A 16,445-nucleotide genomic window follows, 5' to 3' on the forward strand; every position below is an offset into this window, starting at 1 on the left:
ACCTCACACACATTAAAATAGCAGGTTTCCAGGCCAAGTTAAACAAAATATTTTCTACTTGACAAGCTGCTTACATTTAAATGAAAACAGGGCAATCGTGGTCAATAATATGGATTGCATATAATAAAAAGGACCTTAGATCATGTTAATACAAGGATCAGAATGCAGTAACTTCAATTAAAACCACCCAATTATTTAGCAAACTTTCAGATACAGCAAATAAATTAATCTGTTTTAAATGAAAGTGCTCAGATAAGTAGCTTTTTGACCTATGAGTAAGTCTCACTAGCAGCAATCACAGCAAAGCAAGGATGTGCTGAAGCAAGGCAAAGCCCCCAAATCAAACAAATGGTATCAGTAATCAAAAAGCATTTGCAAAACATATTTCCTTGGTTAGTAGCAGGGGGTTCTGAGCAAATGCCGCCTACAGCTTCCTTCATACTTTGATATACAGTGTACAGGGGGTGAACACGTTTCTCTTACCCATGAACAAGTGGGGTATTTTGCTTTTTAACAACAGGATATTTTCATTTCTGTACTGTCTTGTGAAAAAGGCCAGTCATTATACTATTAAGAATACATGTCTTTCACTTAAAATCCTCTATTATCCACTTATGTTTAACTTGTATTGGGATTTAAGAATGCGTCTTTATTGAGACAAGTAATATGTCATCATTTTGTTCAGCTAACAGGCCTGACAGACCCTGTCTCCTTGAGTTAAGAACAGCAGATCTCTATTTCGTACATTGGTGGCAAAAGGTGGCAGAGTAAATGAGAAATGCCAATTGGTAGTAAAGATTTTTAATCCCAAAGATGCAGACTTTCCTTTTGCCTTGGTCTTAATTACTCTATTTGGCCAGATGATGGTATGTTTTTTCAATAAAAATGATCTCTGTATATTGCAATAATTTATTTGAATGCCATTGTTATGTATTTTAACAAATAACATCACTATTCACTATATCTCATATTTTTGATCCTTTTTACTACTTATCATCTTCTTTATTTGAAACAGATTTTTAACAGATAATCTTGATCATTACAACAATATCTTGCTTGCATTTTATTCAAATAATTCTTAAAAACAGCTTAAAAAGCCGTTTGGAATAACATCAAGCTTGCCATCAATCAAACGAAAAAATTCCGCTGGCGGTTGTATAAACATCAGATCAAGTCTGATGTCTTCAAGGATTTCAGAGTGAACCATAAAAAACTCCATTAACTTCTGACAAAGAATGCAAATTAATCACAACATGGGGTGAAATGAAATTAAAGGCTCTTTTCTAATCAATGACAAGGCAGGATGAAATATTTGTTACTCTCTCTGCACTCAGACTGCCTAGGATGTTTGCACTTCCCTCGCAAAGCCCCAAATGTAAGGTGTGAGTACAGATTCACCCAGTTGCTGTTTAGCCCTCCCCCCAACCCCCCCCCCCCGCCCCCGCACCCCAGAGCTATCTGCTTACAAGTCGTGGAGATTCACAAAACACACTAATCATCTGAATCTCAGGTGCATCCAATTTGTTATTCACACTCTCCCATGCCAGTGAAAAGCCTGGCGCAGACAGATGCACCAGGAACCCTAAATGACAGTTTTGGCCTCCGGAAGTACAATCACTACAGCAAAATCTAGTACAGCCTCCAGGTGAAATGTCTGGAGCTCCATATGGAGCAGGGAAAATTAACAACAAGATGAAAATCACTGCAGCAGCAGGGAGTCGGAATTTTTGAAAAAAAAAAAAAAAATGAAATTTAAAGATGAAGAAAGAGAAGTAATAAATTAATGGGGTGTGAAAACATTCAAAGCTTTACAATACCAGGGGCACTATTTGCTCAGATTTTTCTTCTTTTTTTAACTTCAGGTCATTTTGATGTAACTTATTAACCAAGATCGGGAAATGTAGCCAAAAGAAGAAGAACATTTTTACACATGCAAAAGTACCTGAAATACATTTGTATCTATATTATCTTCACTTTCCTGTGGCATCTTGCTTACCAAATTTCCAAATGCCAGAGCTGGCACATGCCCTGAGAAGGTTCCTTAATGGATTTACTATCATCCTAATGCAGGGTACTGTTGTAAAGTCTGAATGAAGGATGACAATTTTTAGCCGGCAATCTTTTTCATTTCTCCTAAATTATGGTGCCATTAAACAAACCATTGCCCACCATCATGTTTTTTAAGTCAACTGGATTTGGATCTACGTGATTAACTATACACAGCTCTAGTCCTTGTCCGGACTTGCACATTTTTCCCGATGACTATTAAAGCTAAATTGTTCAAGAAACTGAGATACTATCTGTTTACCAGATGTTTAAAAACACAAGTTTTCATTATGCTGTTGCGGAATATCCTTCACAGGCACCCAGAGTTTAATGGCACTGGGGTCAGTGAGAGCTCTGGGTCCCTCCAGATCCATCACTCTGCTAAACACATGGTAAGCAAAGCAAAAGGGCTCTAGGGAATGGTCTTGTCATCATCTTCCATGGACCAACCCTTCTCATCTACACAGGAGGCCTCCCGAGGGCAGAGAAGGAGAGCCAGGAGAAGGGCTTGGTGGGGCTGAGCAGGAAGGAGGGCAGTGGTTCGAACAGCCAACCAAAATCAGAGTTCACAGAGCCAGTCATTTGGTTTAGTCGCCTGCAAGTCCTCGCTCTAACTGTACCCGTTCATCCCTAAGGCAAGGCGCCTCATCTCTCTGAGACTCGGTCTGCTCACCTGGAGGCTGGAAATAACAGTCCCTGCAGGTGGGATACACAGCCCGAGTCAGATAACAGCAAGTGCTTTGGAGCTGGATGTCGGAAAGGTGCGAGGTGAATCTGACATCGTTGTTCTTCCTATTATAAGCTGTAGTAATAAGACCGTGTATTTATAATGGCTCCTAACCTTTCTTTCCATAGAGCCCTAAACTGCATGCCAGTGAGGCTACGCAACTTTAAGGCCTAAAGGAAACTAAAATAGACAGTGTTTTCAAATAACAGATAAAAACCCAACCCCCCCAAACAATGAAATTCATGGAGAATGATTATCTCAACAAAAAATCCAGTCCTTTAACCTTTATGTTGGTCCCAGGCTACTGACTCTCCCTGCTATCTTCCCAACACCCCTCCCTCATCTGCATCCCCACCAGATACACACTGTGTCACCGGCAGGAAGAGGCGCTGCTAACGACGCTGTCAGCAGCACTGACGCTGGGCTGGGGGAAGGACGAGTCTGGACGCTGGCCTCGCCTCCCCTCTTTCCCTTCTGCTCATTTTACACTCTGCTCCAGCTGCAGCTGGCAGTTTGCGAGCACATCCTCTTGCAACCTTTGGTTGAGGATTAGAAATTCATATCCATAATCTTATTTGATCTGCATACTTCTAATCAGATAGGAAAGGTAGGTATCAGGATGCTCATTTTAGAGATGAGGAAACAGGCCAAAGCAAGAATTAAGGCCTGCAGTGACCGGAGCTTGTTAGAGCTGGGTTCTAATCCTAATCTTCTGGCTCCTGGTCTAGAGTTCTTTCAAACAGGCCAGTCTCCTCAGCTTGCCACTAGTGAAGCCAGCTGAGATCTGGTTCCCTGATTTGACTTTGAGTACCCAGCCCTGGGTACAGAAGGGATGCAAAACTGTGAGATCTTAAGGATATATGAAAATCTTTCCTGTGTTCAAGGGCCAGACCAGTGGGTAATAATTAAGATAAGGCAGTCCTCAGCCCGGTAAATAAAGCTTTGAGTCTATGGCTGCTTTGTAAACTAGTGAGTTACCTATCACTGGAGGTGTTCAACTTTGCTTTTCAGAGATATTGTAGAGAGGTTTGATTCAATGTTGTCTGAGATCACTTTCCACTCCTGAGAGTATGTGATTCACTCCTACCTATTCCACTTGGGATTCAATGGCCCCAAACCACCTACAGTACAACAATGAGCAAATCAGCCAACCTGTTTGTCCAGTTTATGAGGGGAGGCTATCACACAGAGTGGTCAGGGGTTCAAATGAGATAATATGGGCCAAAGAGAAGGTATTATTTCATAATCCAGTCCCTGCGATACTATAAAAATAAAACATTTTTCTTCATGTGCTTTATTTGAAGGCAAAAGGGTAGAAAAGGAATCTATAAAGTAACCTTTCCCAATCTTCAGTCTATAGTACAAAGCCTGTAAAATAAATGCCAACTCCATCAAAAGTCATTACTGATTCCAGCAAGGAAGTGCACAAACTTCTGTTGAAAGACCTGGGAAATAGGCCTGATGGCATCAAAGCTGCTTCTATTATTTGAAATGAAAGTCCCAATTTGGTGACAATATTCTATCACGATTCAAGGAATACAGTTTTCCCCTTACTCTGGCATAACAGTGATTGCTACCTAGGGAGTTCAGCGCATTAGAATTTTCCAACTTCCACTCGACTGCTCAAGTAAACATATACTTAAACATTCCAGAAAACAATACTGCAAAGGTAGACAGCCTCTTTCTAAATTCGACCAGAGCCTTCAAAAGTTTCATTTGTCAAATGCAATCGTTTCTTAGACTTATCACTTATCAAATCTCACTGATTAAATACTCTAGGCATTAGGAATCTCAAGAATACAGCTACATTCCCAATCTTTGTATTTTTTTTTTCTTAGATGGCTTATACAAGTTTTCTATTAAGATTTGTTTGAGAGAAGTTATATAGTGCCTCTTCTCTTCATTTACAAAATCTGAGGGGATTGCATACATTGGCCAAACAGTGAATTGTTTAAAAATTACTGACAGAATAAGAGGCTTACCAAGATAAATATTCTAATGAGCTATAAATCCTGAAAATGTGATTTTAATTTGATGGGCTACCTAGAGCTAAGCAGCAAGGCTGTATACAGTAAAATCTCACTAAATGCGAGCATGCATGCCAAGTGATTACATTTCGGATCTTCTCTTTAAGGAAAAGATTATGTTTAAACAAAGAATCCTACAAATTTGAAAAGTGAGACTGACACTCTTGAACCTAACAACTTGGATGATTTCTCCTCCACTTATCTGATGGCTTTAACTATAAAAGAAAAAGGATACAAAAGAGACATTTCAGCGTGTGAAGGGGCTTTAAATGTCCACATGGGTACCAGGACAATTTGCTTAAAACTGCTTATAAAGATGGTAGAGAGAATGAGCCCCATCCTATTATTCAATAACCATGTTTGTGATGCATCTGCATAATCTAACCATGCATAAATTAGTATGTGTAATACAACACTTATTTGCATAATAATAGCAAGTTAATAGATGCTTAAAGAGCAGAGACCAACACCACCTTTAAATCAGACATGCCTCCAGGCACTTTGGCCTGTACAGACCAAGATGCCAGAAAAACAGGGAGCATCAACCAACAGTCAAACCATTCATTTTTCATCCCTCTAGACATTTCACTTATTTCCCCCCACACACTGGGGAATCATTTTCAAACCACGAAGTAGCTTTATATTTTAAGTGCTAGCACCCTTCTATAACAAAAATCTTAAAGAAATTACTATAGAGATTATTATCAGCAATGGTAACACAATGGACATTTTATTTTCCTAGAAATGTAAATAGGAAGGGCAAATTTTTTAAAAAGAAAATGTTCGAAATCACAGCCACATAAAATTGGGGGCACATCTATTTGCTTAGCAAAAATAATGACCTAGATTAGATATTTTCACCCTTCACCTCAATCCTTTAATTCAAATAACTAATTGAATCCAAAAACGCAAATAGTGTATCAAGAAAAGGCTGTGCCCCTCTTCCAACCTCAGTAAGAGCACATGGTACTGGGTTGGGATGAGGAAAAACATTACCAGTGTCACACAAAGGAAGAGCACAATGATGGCTTTCAACCTTTAACAAAGAGGAAAAAAATCTGGAGTATAAAAAAATCAAAAATCAATAGAGACTCCTAAATGACTCCTTTAAGATATCACTTTTCAATTTAACAGGACAGATTTATTTGTATGTGGCTCAAATGTTCACAATTGCTCCCTGCACTTCATACATAGGAATGAATGTCACAGTGGAAAACGGCAGTAATGAACAATCTTACCTGAGGATATGGAAACCTCCCAAGAGCAAGCTGAGAAAGGAAATAATATTTGTCTAGTTATAGATTTGCATGCAGGGCAGATCTTAAGACAGACAAGTACTAAATTTCAGAATTACATCCAGCAAATATAAAAAGCTCACAACCTTAAATGCACAAACTAAATTATTGCTGTAATTACATTGAAAGCTATATATAGAATGAACATTCACATTGGACAATGTTGTATCCCTGATAAAATATTCTATTTTTAACAACTAAACACTACCCTTACGTAGTTTCTCTTAGGAATATTGTCAGCTGTACGGGCATTATTCACATTTACAAGTGTACGACAGTTTCTTCTAGACAGAGATGTAAAACCATAGGATATTGTCGGCTTTTCCTCTTGTAAAAATGGAAACACTTAATTGCTCCTAGCCCACAGCTCTGTAGAATTTCCAGTTATAAGTATTATAGGAAGAGTTGTAGGAAATGGGGAGTGGGCCATGTGAAATAGAAAATTTTGCCATTATTTTCATTTATTTGTTAGTTTTTTTCATCCATTCATATTTAGAAGAAAAGAGCTACTACTAGTGGGAAAGTGGCATTTCAAAACTGTGAAGTTGGAACTATAGGTCTGAAATTGGGTAAGCGAATCCTTACAGCTTCCAATTTTATTTAATTTGTAAACTGCGATGTGTTTCTAGGCCACTCACTTAATTTTGGTCTTTGGATTCTCACCTGTGAAAACAAAATGATTCAACCAGGAATAGGATTGATATGAAGTGATAAGATCAAATTTACCAAACATACCATAATTTATTTAAAGAAAACAGTGGCTAAACTTTGCAACTTCATAATGTGGCCCATCATCAGGTCTGAAATCCTTTATAGGTATTTGTAAATATTTTCAAAGTAGAATCACTACATCAGGGAACTTTGAAGCTAGAATGGATCCAAGGAAACATCAATCTATTTTACAGATTAGAACCCCAGAGTCCCATTGAAGATGTTTCCACACAGTTAATCAGTAGAAGCCTGGGGACTGACCCCAAGACTTGCAACTTAATCCAGGGTTCTTTCCAGCATACTACATTGCTTTTCTAGATCTTGAGAAGTTGTGCACTTATCTCAAAGACACTGACACTGCTCAAACATTTCTGAACTCCTCTTTTGGAACTGTGTTTAGAATCATTTCAAGTCACAGAAGAACAACTACTTCACTTTATCAGAACTGCATCTTATCTTGAGCTTAAAATTATACCCCTCTGCTTTTTGATCATGTAAATTATTTGTTGACTAAGGTCTGAATGGCCTATGGGTATTACCAAAACCCAAAGCCAACTTCAAAGAATAAATATTTTGCTCCTTATTAAGGATAGACATGAAGATGCTGAGGTTAATTTTTAAAGTTCTAAAACCAGTTTGAGCAACAGCAATGTAATAGGAATAAACCATATGACCATGTAAGGTGACTACTTGGAATGGGCCAACACTCATTTGGATGTGTGTGTGTGTGTGTATATATGTGTGTGTGTACATATATACATATATGAATACTTGGTAAGATTTGTTACCTTGTACTCATTTCTTGTATACTCAGAGTTCTCAGATTTTCAAGACATGAAGTTATACTATCATTGTTTCATTTGGTGGACGTCATTAATCTGTTCAACTACAGAGTGAAGGAAAGAGAGTGTGGATGTTAATCAAACTCCCTTTCACAGTTTTGTGTGATTATGTCTGTTGTCTATATGCTGCTATTAATTAGGAAGGGGAGGGACTCAGCTCTCCACTGCCTCCACTCCACCCTCACCCAATACAGGCTATTGATTTGACTTACATTCTGTAAATACAGTGTGTTTCTGGCCAATGAGAATGTGCACATTGATTCAGAAGGAGCCACTATGGTCTTTTGTGGCAGTAATGGGTGGGCTAGGCATTTGCACAATTCTGTACTGAACTGACAGGCAGTGACTGCTCACCAAAAGCTGTCACCTATCATCACACCCATCTGCAGATTATGAGTTTTGCACATTCTTTCATTTGGAAAAAGTAGCAAGAGGAGGGTCTCTCGTCTGAAAAAGCTGACAGCTTAACAACTACTAGAAAACGTTTAGAACAGCCTATCTGAAGTCCTTCTACAGGTGCTGCACCATTCACTCTGGTACATGTTGAACATGTCATTAGGGCCTATGGAAGAATTCTGTCCACGTAGCTTACCAGCAGAAGAAACTTGCCCACCATATATACAGTTAAGGTCTAAACTAGCTGGCCAGTGCCAACACTGGCCATTGGTTCTTATAGATTAAAGAACTAAGCAATGATAAAAGGAAGACTTTTTTTAAAAAAAAGAGTGGGATGAGGTGAAAAATATGAACTTTTTCCACTTCAACACAAAGCCTCAAATTCTCAAGTCATCACCGTTCTATGGAGAGGCAAAGCTACAGCAGACTTGGGAACGTGCACTCATCTACTTGGCCCCCTCTCACAACTGGTAAAAGGTAATTAGGCTGGCTGATGATATTCATTTACTCTGTAAGAGACCTCCATCAAGAGAACAGAGAGAAAATTCAGCAGGGAGCCTCTCTGTACCAGCCTGCGTGGGAACAGGTGGCAATGCTTGAACTAGTGACCTCAACATTCTTGGAACTGCCTTTACTTATGTGCACTTTCCTGATATCCTGTGGAAGCTCAGTCTTACTTGTCAACTACATTCTTGCGAGAACTGTTTCTAAGGCATCTTGCAGGTCTGACCTCTTTTCAATCTGAGGGCAGAGAATGGTTCCCTGCTCTTGACCAGAGACGCGCAACAACCATTTCCTCTCCCATGGCGTCACCACTGGGCTGCTCCAGTGGCAAGCCAAGGATTCCTCCAATTCTGCACTAGTGAAAACTGGCAGCGGTACTATAAGGCTGGCACCACAAGCAGTCATTTTAAGGCCCTGGGAGGGGGAGCTGCCTTCCATGTATGTCTCTGCCCTTTTAGGTTTAATGCAGCTGCAGTGTTTATGTTCTACACTATTTGTCTTGTGGCAAAATAGAAGGAAATATATAGCTAAGCCCTAGAACCTTTTTATCAAGTTCAATTAGGAGAAGGTAAAAAAGGAAAAGGGCTCTTAGCAGATATGGCTGAGGCTGTCAAAAGTCAAAATAAACACTGAACCCTTATGGGGAAGAGGGAGCATATATGCTATGAGTGAATATTTCAGAGACAGACGGACCTGGGGCCATTCTGTATCTTTTACCCTTATTGGTCTATTAATCTACTTGCATTTCCCCAGTTTTTATTGTCAAGGTATTATAAATTAGGAAACTTACAAAAGAGAGTATGTAATCTTCTCTAAAATGGCCTGCAGATATGTCACTGTACTAAATGTCTTTCAGATTTAATGAAGCTTTAATGTCCTTTTTAATTTTGCCTGTTTCTGTATCACCAGGGGTCGGGCAAGGCAATCAGCACTCAAGAGGGTGGTTTGGTTTAAAACTAGGAAAAAACTCATTTGCTTATGAGTTGCACTGTATTTTCTTAATTAAATTTACTGAGTAAAATGGTTTAAGTTCAGCCAACCAATGACCTTTGTATGTAGATTTAGATTTATAAATAGGTTAAAGAAGAAAAAAAAAAGAATCACAACAAAGCAAACAGATTAGGGCTAAGCCAATGGAAGTCTTTGCCCTCTTTATCATCTTTACAAAAGAAGCGTTTAAATTTAGGCAGCTTAAGTCCAGTTAAAAAAAAGTATATTGAAAAATGTGGACGCACAGAAGCGCCAGCAATTCATCAAATGACTCTAACATCCTTTTCATTCCCAGCAGGGGAGCGGCTCACATTGTAAAAGATTTGGAAAAGCTTTATTTATTTTGGGGAAGTGGAGGTAGAGATGAGGGAGGGAGAGGATTCTATTTAATGTTAAATAAAAAAGTGCATTTTAATTCTAAATACATAAGATTCAGCAAAGTGCTAAATACTCTGTTCGTTGTGGGAGATTTACTATTCAAAAGGCAGAAAAAGAATGCTCTAAAAACATTTACCAGTTGGGAATACACTTAAATAACAGCAAACCACTAACCTCTCACTGTAAAACTAGGACTGCTCCTTAGTGTTATCTTATTGGTCTTTGATTTGTCCAACCATAATCTATGAAATACTCTTGAGTTAGCAGTTTCTGAATATGTTGGATTTTAAATTTAAATAACCAATATATGTGTGGGTGTGATTATAACAATTGCCAAATACATAACAAATGCATGATAGAAACATTTGTACCTTAACAAAAAGGGTAGAAGATATTTATTTACAAAGCAACAAAAATGGCTTCTGTTGACAATGAGAATAATTATTGTCATGAAGTCATAAATGATAAAGAGAAAACATACATTGTAACCAGAAAGCAAGTGCAGGACACTAACTCAGGATATGTTCTTGGTGATCAACTGACCAACTTAGAATATCAACAATGTGGGAGTAGCTTTAAATTTACAGTTATACTGAAGAGCACTGGATTTTATAAATTCTTAATTTAGACATATTCTATGTTTCTCAGCAAAACTGCAAATTGAAAATAAGCATTTTCAATATAGCCAGTGATCTAGTTGAAGGAGGACTTTATAGTCTGAAATGTTCTAAAATTTGTTCTTAATTACCCTTGTGCACATTCTACACAATTAAATTTCCATTGAAGGATTTTGCATTTAGATTGTGCACTGCAGTTAAACCTTTATTTTACAGAAATGCAGTAGCCACTTTGGGACATTCAGACACAGGGAAACTTTAAAAAATCAGACTTAACTACTGGATTACATAAAATTCCCTAGGTGAGATTTCATCCCAAGACCAATTTACACAGTCCTAGAGAGAGAGTTTAAATCATCTGAAACTATGCTAGCGAAGGACCATAATAAATACTAAATACCTCAAAATCTACCCTAAGATTTTACTTTTCTTCCCGTGTATCAATTTCACTGTCCTCTTACTGTATGGTTTAAAAACAATCCAAAGGATATAACAGCAATTTACCAGTGTTAAAGTGCTTCGGAGGTTAAATTGACAACAAAGAACACAGAAACACAAAGCGTCTTGAAGTAGGGTTTCAATTAAATGTGGAGGATTTAGTAATGCAGTACCAAAAAAAAAAGAGTTACAAATTAATTTAATCTTCTGCCTATAGTTTGCAGCTGCACTCCGAAGTGTCTAGGGCTTAAGAACAAAGCCTTGAAAGGCCTCGGAGTGAGGAAAGCTTCAATTTTTAATGTATAACGCCATTAGCTGATAACTTGTGGAATGCGCAACCCCTGCGGAGGGGCATAAGTGCGAGTAACAGAGACGGATGAAGTGACATATTTGTTCATGTCTAGAACTATGAGGAAGAGGGTTATTACTAACACCATCAGGCCCAACAGAAATATGCCCTAATAACCTTTGGGACCCTCCACATTATCAGTTTTCACTACATCAAATATATTAAAATCAAAACCTAATTCACTTTAATTAAAGACAATTAGTTTGTTTTACTATTATTGTTTTAACTTGTGTGACATTATAATACATTGCAAATTAAAGACGGAATATTAAATATAACGAAAGCATCAAACTGTGTACACCTTCCCACCCATGCTTGGTGAAATCAGCTTATCACCGGTGTCTATTTAAGGAAATTCAAGAACAACCATCATTAAAAGTAGTGCAGAAACATTTAACCCTAAAAAGAATACAGTGGAACCATGCATATGTTTTCCCTATTCAATTTATACTTCTTTTCACATAATGCTTTCCTATAACTCCAAGGATTTCTTTAACACAAACAGAATTATGGCCCAATGGAGGCACAAGAAGCTTAATTAATTTGCCCAAGGTCATACTGTAGGTTGGTGGCAAAGCTTGTTAAATTACTGGTAACACTGGGCTCTACAGATGTTTTGGCAATGGCAAAGGCCCCTGTCTGCAAAGGCCCCAGAGACTTCTAGTGCAGAGGGTGAATGAACCACGGCAAATAACTCACGACGCCTGTTCAAAAGGTGCCAAGTGCTCTGGAGAGCTCACAACATTTTCTTTGTGTAGAAAGAGCCTAAATGTGAGTTTCCCACCAGGAGTGCTTCTTAACAGGTCCCAATATTTTAAAAAGAACTATTCATCCTCACCAGAGTCCATTAATAAAAAGTAAATTTATTTTAACTTAAAGATCCCAAGCACAGTAGCACAAAGAAATAAATCAAACATTTATCCATCATTCAGAAGGTCCTGCATTCTATCCCACAGATTACTAATAATAATGGAGAAAAGACAGCATCACAAATAAATGTTTCTAATACAGTGGGGGTTTTTTTCTCTTTTTAAATTAGAAATGGGTTTATTACAGTGGACACTTAAATGGGGCCAGGGCAACAGTAATTCACAAGTACAGTATCCTAATGCTGTTCCTTTAATTGCTTTATTTGTTTTACTGTTAAAAATGATTGCTTGCTGTAGTCTAACCATGAATGCTGAAAAGCATGATACATTGAGGTCTCAACCTGGGCAAACTGTACCTAAACTTACACTTTATTGCAGCTTAGTTCACAATCTTCACCTAATATAGGGTTATATCCCAGCGCAGCAGGAGGATAAATCATCCTGGAATATTACTCTGGTAAAGTTTAGCTGTGACTGGAGCATATGTGCTTTCGAGCCACTGAAGCAAAGGCCCATAAAATACACTAATTACTGGAAGTTATGGTCACTGAGTGATTGATAGCGCTCTGCAAGGCAACTTCCTCATTTTCAGCTCTTCTGATGGGGCTCATCCGCCACATAGCAATTATTAATTCATGACCCACCCCTCAGGCATTAGTACCTTTACTTCTAATTCTCCTGCTACCAAACTACTGCTACAGCTGGACACTGTCTTTCTTCATTCTGATGGCTGGGTAAGGATGATAAAAAGTAGATTTCACGCTAAATGCTATTGTTTTGAATCTTTAAATGTTGCTTGGTCTTTCTAACCCTTCTGTCCTAAAAAACATAATTCTCCTTCCTCTCCCATAATGTTATTTCACTTGCATCATTTTCTATTTTCTCTTTAAGAAAGAATTTGTGTGTGTTTATGCATATATATGTATATGTATGCATATGTGTATATATGTGTGTGCGTGTGTTTGTATATGTGTGTGTGTATATATCAATTCTGTCTGTCTACACTGTATTAGATCAAAAACTCTGAATAATTTTTTAGTGGAACACTGTGGTTTAAATGCAATATGTAACTTCAACTAGGCCATAGTAAATATGAGGCAGCTAACTGATTTAAAAAAAAAAAAAGGCAAACCCCCAACCCTCCATTTAAATAGACCCACTTTTGTAGCTTTGAAGACATTCTAATTGTTTCAAGTTGATTTCCATCAGTAGCTTCACTCAGAGCAATGCTAATTAAATAATATCTGGGTGTATAACTGAATTTCTAAAAGTCACTTAGAAACAACTGCAAAGGTCTCTTTTGATGGTGTTCTGTGCCTTGAGAGGAAATTCAGTGAGAAACTCTGAATTAAAGAGAGATAAAGTTCAGTCATGATGGATGAAAGCAGACATTTTACTTTTCTAATAGAAAAATAAATGTTCTTCAAATTTTGAACAACTCAAAATGCAATAATACTAAGGGTGGTTTTCCTAGGTGGAATCTGAGATAGTGTAACGGATGAATAGATGACTCCAAGCTACCTATCCTTTCAGTTTGTTTCAAATTATTCCTCCTCTTCTGTTGGGAGTTAGTCCCAGAAAACAATTTTGAGGACAAATTCCATACCCTCCCTGTTCATACCATTCACTGGGCAGTGTATCACATCCCACCTGGTAACTATCTTCCTGTATCTCTAATGCCTGGTAAATGTCACTTGTTTAAGGGCAAACTCTAAGTCATAAACTTTCATATGCTCTCCGTGACACCAGAAATAGTATTTTGCAGTAGGCTGACCATGAGCATTTGTTGATTATGATATACGCCCTGATGGTGATGTCTCCTAGAGCTTGGTCAACTTGATGCTGTATGGCTTGGTTGCTTTACTATTAAAGCTACAACACTTTAATAAACATAGTATACAAACTTTTCAGTATTAGGGGCTGATAGTTTTAACTGGCAAGGCCCTCTTACACATACTTCACTGCTTAGAATAATCACTTTCACATACTTCAGCATTACGATTAATTTAGATGGCTTATTTCTTGTTAAAGACTGAAGGGGTACAAGAAGGGAAAAGATTAGAGTTAACTGCCCCCAAATCCATCTCATGTGCTTAATGCAATAACCATTTTAATCTTCACAGTAAGAATTAAGAAATGACACTCTTTCAATATGTTTGTACAATGCTGACCTGTGTGCTCTAACAGTGGGTGGCTTTAATCCTGATAACAGCCCCTAGAGACCTAGCTTGGTGGGGTGTCCTCCATTTCTAAACTGCTCACTGGAGTCACGCAGCTACAGGTACCTGAGAAAACATCAGTGCTGGGGTATAGTCTATCGAGCGCAGTCTAAGCCACACTTGTATTTCCAGACATTTCAAAGTCAAGAGAGTCATAATCAGGTAATATGCTTACTCTTCTGGCCTCTTTGTGTGTTGCTGCTCCTGAGAGAGGGGGGAGGGAAGAAAGGAAGGGAGAGGTATGGAGTGGCCATCCCCACACCAAGACTCCATGCATGCAGGTGAAGTCATCTTGGATTTCCCTTCTTAACCACCATCTGACTACACCCTCACCACCCACAGAATCCTGAGAAGAAAATAAATCGTTGTTACTTTAAGCTATTAATGTTGGGTAATTTATTAAGAGTAATAGATAACTGAAATGCTATCCTTGACATTGATGTCAGCCCTCCCACTCATCTGCCCAGTCCTATGCGCTTTTCCACTGCACTTTTACTTATCTTTCTCCCTTCTAGTCAAGGAGCTCCTGAGGGCAAAGTTTGTATCCCTACTGCCAACACAAGGCAGCACTACATAAATGTTTACTGATTAGATGGAACTCTCATCTACCTGCTTCCATTTTATTATAGCAGACATACTGGAGATGAGGTTAATTTTTGTGTTTCTTAAAAAAAATAAACTAGGTCTTGGCTTCTGAAAAACAACAGCAATTGTACATTTCAAAATACGGTAAAGCTGAACCAACTATAGGGATAGTGTAGGTAGCAATCCTGTGAAAAGCAGTGTTGACTATGAGCAGAGTCACAATAAACCAGTCTTTCCCTTTATCTGATTTCCTGCTCATTTACAGTTACCATTTCTCTCTCCTTTTTTCAAACTACTGATCTACTTCTTTTCTACAGCATAGTGGAAGAAGCAGACTTTCATCCAGAGTCAGACACTTAACTGCAGCTCCCTGGTCTAGTCACCTAACCCTTCTGGAAAAGTCCTTTAATTTCTCTGGATCTCAGTTTCCTTATTTGCAAAATGGGAACTTTGATGCTTATAGATCAAAGTTGGTGGAATAACCTTGGGTACCTTAAATTACTGATTTTTTGGTCATTTCCATCACAGTGGGGAGAAGCTTGAATGCGATAATGAATATCAAATGGCTCTGTAAAGTGTTATGTACACATAAAGTGTTGTCACCCTTCTAGAATGACACTGAGCAAGAAGATGTCAACAGCAAGGAATAGAGGAAAGCACACACCACTTCACATCAGAGGTCCCAGCTGCCAGTCCTCGTCTGCACGGTCCCAGCTTATGCTGCACCTGTGGGCACAGTCCTTCCCTTCTCTGGACCCGAGCTTCCTCTCTGGTAGGAGGAGGGATCTGATTTAACAAGTTCTAATGTCTCTCTTCTAGTTAAAAAACACTCTAGTCTCTAAATATAAGATAAGGAGTGCAAAAGATTTTTCTAATTAAATGCTAAAAAAATGTTAAAATTATTATTATTCGGTTCAGAACCAAAGTACGGAAAATAGTCTGTAGGATCTTTGAGAGGATTTTTAAAGCCAATTTCAGGTCACTGGATTTGAGTATTGATAGAACCCTATGAGCAGTGGTTTTTATTGCTCAGTATCTCAAAGGTAGCAGCAGCGGTTCCTCAAATTATCACACTCAGAATTTTAGAGTTGACAGTTGTCACTAGAACACTGGCCCCTTTTATCTTTTAGATCTCAACTCAAAAGTTAACCCGACACCACTCAGTTACTCCTATCATACGGTGCTGTTTATTTCTGTCTAAAAAGTTATTATTGTCAAGCACCCTTCTTTATAACGTAGGCTCCATTAAAGCAGGGATTTTGTCACTTTCACTCCTAGCAATGCCCCCAGTGACTAGCACAGTGCCTGCCACATCATGGGCACTCAACAAAAATCTGCTAAGTGACTAAATGAATAAATGACTGCATCTTGTCTAACCTTATACCTGTCTCTTCTACAAAGTATTTCTTAAAAAAAAAACAAACCTGAGACAAGTATTCAGTCACTACTTAA

General features: G+C 38.3%; 1 protein-coding gene across 3 annotated transcripts in view; it reads right to left on the minus strand.

The window, feature by feature from the left end:
- Window positions 1-16,445, minus strand: part of MAP2K5 (mitogen-activated protein kinase kinase 5) — a 261,514-nt gene that overhangs the window by 72,608 nt on the left and 172,461 nt on the right. For 2 of the 3 annotated variants that reach the window (XM_007166073.3, XM_057542056.1), the window contains one exon: window positions 6,039-6,068. The exons of the other annotated variant lie outside the window; for it this stretch is intronic. In XM_007166073.3, the coding sequence (XP_007166135.1) occupies window positions 6,039-6,068 (30 nt within the window). The remainder of the gene's footprint in view (window positions 1-6,038; window positions 6,069-16,445) is intronic. 3 annotated transcript variants of the gene reach the window in all.

Source organism: Balaenoptera acutorostrata, chromosome 3 (genome assembly GCF_949987535.1).
Source record: "Balaenoptera acutorostrata chromosome 3, mBalAcu1.1, whole genome shotgun sequence".
NCBI classification, from domain to species: Eukaryota; Metazoa; Chordata; class Mammalia; order Artiodactyla; family Balaenopteridae; genus Balaenoptera; species Balaenoptera acutorostrata.